This window comes from Octopus bimaculoides, chromosome 18 (genome assembly GCF_001194135.2).
Source record: "Octopus bimaculoides isolate UCB-OBI-ISO-001 chromosome 18, ASM119413v2, whole genome shotgun sequence".
NCBI lineage: Eukaryota > Metazoa > Mollusca > Cephalopoda > Octopoda > Octopodidae > Octopus > Octopus bimaculoides.
The window spans coordinates 36,038,497-36,041,153 of record NC_068998.1 but is presented as its reverse complement, the minus strand read 5'-3'; the positions used below and the strand labels follow the sequence as shown (position 1 = coordinate 36,041,153).

The 2,657-nt window shown below is 39.5% G+C and overlaps 1 protein-coding gene across 1 annotated transcript; it reads left to right on the top strand.

Annotated features, from left to right (window-relative positions):
- The first annotated feature begins 1,710 nt into the window (after positions 1-1,710).
- Positions 1,711-2,238, top strand: LOC106876819 (uncharacterized). The gene has a single exon (XM_014925532.1). The coding sequence runs from the start codon at positions 1,711-1,713 to the stop codon at positions 2,236-2,238; it is 528 nt and encodes a 175-aa protein (XP_014781018.1).
- Positions 2,239-2,657: the final 419 nt, after the last annotated feature.

The window sequence follows — 2,657 nt, the reverse complement described above, 5'->3', positions numbered from 1 at the left end:
GGGGGGGGGGGGACAATTGGGGGTTACTTCTGAGAACTGTTCCCCACTCGGGGGTGTTTCGGAACACCTCCATATTTGTTTCATTTTCTCCGTTTTGTACGTTTGTGCATCCGTAGATTTCCACTGAAGCAACAAACAGGCAATGAAGGCAAATGAAGCCCTCACCAGAAAACTCATTATGCTAAAAATAACATCTAAAGGTCTGCTACACAGAAATATATTATTAAAACGACTTATCTGGGATCTAGTCTTTCTCATTGAAAAAAAAAAAACTAGATCCCTTATCTGTTGCATACAATTTTTTTTCACTTTAAGTAAATTCCCGGGTAAACGTTTCTAATAGAAAGGCAGAAGACACCAGAAGCAAAAATAAGGATTATACACGCACAGTTAAATATAGAAGTGTAAAGTATAATTTCTTGCATAATCTTTATAATAAACATGATATTGAATTGAATAAGTCCCGTTTGAATATTTTTGTGTGCGTGTGTGGTAGAAATCTACGGATACACAAACGCACAAAACGGAGAAAATGAAACAAATATGGACGACTTGTTCCAAAACACACTAGAATAGGGAACAGTTCTCAAAAATAACCCCCAATTGTTTTCCTCCAAAATTTCTTTGTCCTCGTAATCTACATAGTCCGAGGTATATTTGTCGAAAATTTCATTAAGAAATATCTATTTTCTTGAAAGTTAAAACGAATTGAAGTGGACTCCGGCGAATTTTCAGAAATTCCCCCACCCCATCCCCTCCTAAAACAAAATTTTGTATATTCGAAATCTTCATGATATAACACATATTCGTAGAAAATTTCATTAAAAATATCCATTTTTCTGAAAGTTATGATAATCCAAAGTCGGCGGCGGGTGGGCAGAAATCTGTAGTTATGCCAATTTGTCTACAATATCAAGTTCAGCCAAAAGAATGTCTCTGTCCAGGGAAACGGAGATAGCTGCAGAAAGAGAAGTATGCCAACAAACGAACAGACTGTGTACTACAAAAGTCAGAGCATCTCGAAGTGATGAACAGAGGTATGAACGGCTGACAAAGAATAGGATCTCCACTGCAGAACAAAGAGCAGTTGCAACAGCTCAGAGAAGCAACTTCTATGAAGCATCTTTCAATTATGATCCAGCAGTTCATTATGCAGATGACACTAGAGTTTCCATTGGTTCAATGACAACTGAGTGCATACATTGTAAAGTAAGGAAATGGCCTGAAGAGACACCTGCACTGTGCTGCAGTGGTGGAAAGGTTAAACTCCCTACAACTCCATCATCAAGTGATCAAGATTCCAAGCACTTCCAAAACAAAATTAGACGGTGCAATGCTGCACTACAGATGACATCATTTGGAGCCTTCAGGATTCATGCAAACTTTCAAGGTCCAAGGTCAGATTTATCATCGGATTGGCTCTCTACTACTTCTGTCAAATGAATCACCAAAATTCCTTCAAATATATTTTATGGGTGATTCTCTACAAGAAGGGCAAGTGAGGTGAAAGAACATTTCCGGCATCAGGATGAACATTGTAGTGTCTCTGCAAAAGATACTGCATAACATCAACAGATCAGAAGCTTCAAGACTGCACTTGAAAAAATTTCACCTGATTCCCTGGGTTACAAGGTAGCTATCAGATCAGACAAGAAACCATCTGGTCAACATGGAGGGGGGTTTAATGTACCAACAGCAAATTAAATAGCTATGCTTCTGGTTGGGCAAGAACATGACAAGCGTGACATTGTCCTCCACCTCAGAGACAGCACACTAACAGACACAGTTCAACTACAAATGGAAGCTCCCAAAAATACCACACTCACAGCATTCTTCAAGCTCTGTCAAAATGATGAATTTGCTACAAAACTGCTATACAATGAAGTTCCACACGTCTATACCCGGTACCAAAACAAATGGAAAAGATGTGCACTTGAAGCGCCCACTCATCATCCGGGAATCAAGAAATCAGACACACTTGGCAGAATCTATGTTGTCCATCCCAACTACTCAGAATGCTACTATCTAAGGCTCCTATTACACCATGTCAAGGGACCCACATCATTTACAGCCTTACGTATGGTTGATAACACTGTATGTCAAACATATCGCCAGGCTTGCCATCTCAGAGGTCTTCAGGAAGATGATACACACTGGAAAGTCACTCTGACAGAGGCACAAATGTGCAAGTCTCCTATGCAGCTGAGAAACATCTTCTCCATCGTGGCGACACGATAGGTGAGAATATCTTCATTCCAAGGATACCTATCATCTCAAATGATCTCCCCTTTCAGTTCAGGAGACTGCAGTATCCTGTCAAACTTAGCTTTGCCATGTCTATCAACAAAGCACAAGGTCAATCTCTAAAGGTGGTGGGACTTAACCTCCTTCAACCTTGCTTCTCACGTGGTCAGCTGTATGTTGGATGTTCTAGAGCTGGAGATGAAAAGAACCTTTACATTCTCAGTGATAAACATGGCAAGACAGAAAACACAGTATATGAAGAAGCACTTACATGAATAGTATGTACATGACATATACAAAAGTGTAAAACCATTGAGTGTTAAAGTATTACTATTACACTTTCACTTTCTGACTGACATGCGTGAATGTATATCTGTGTGTATAAAAGTGAAACAATAACGTGATATATTCGC

Excerpts from the sequence above, each read along its gene's own strand:
- LOC106876819 (XM_014925532.1), top strand. The coding sequence starts at position 1,711 with ATGCTTCTGGTTGGGCAAGAACATGACAAGCGTGACATTGTCCTCCAC.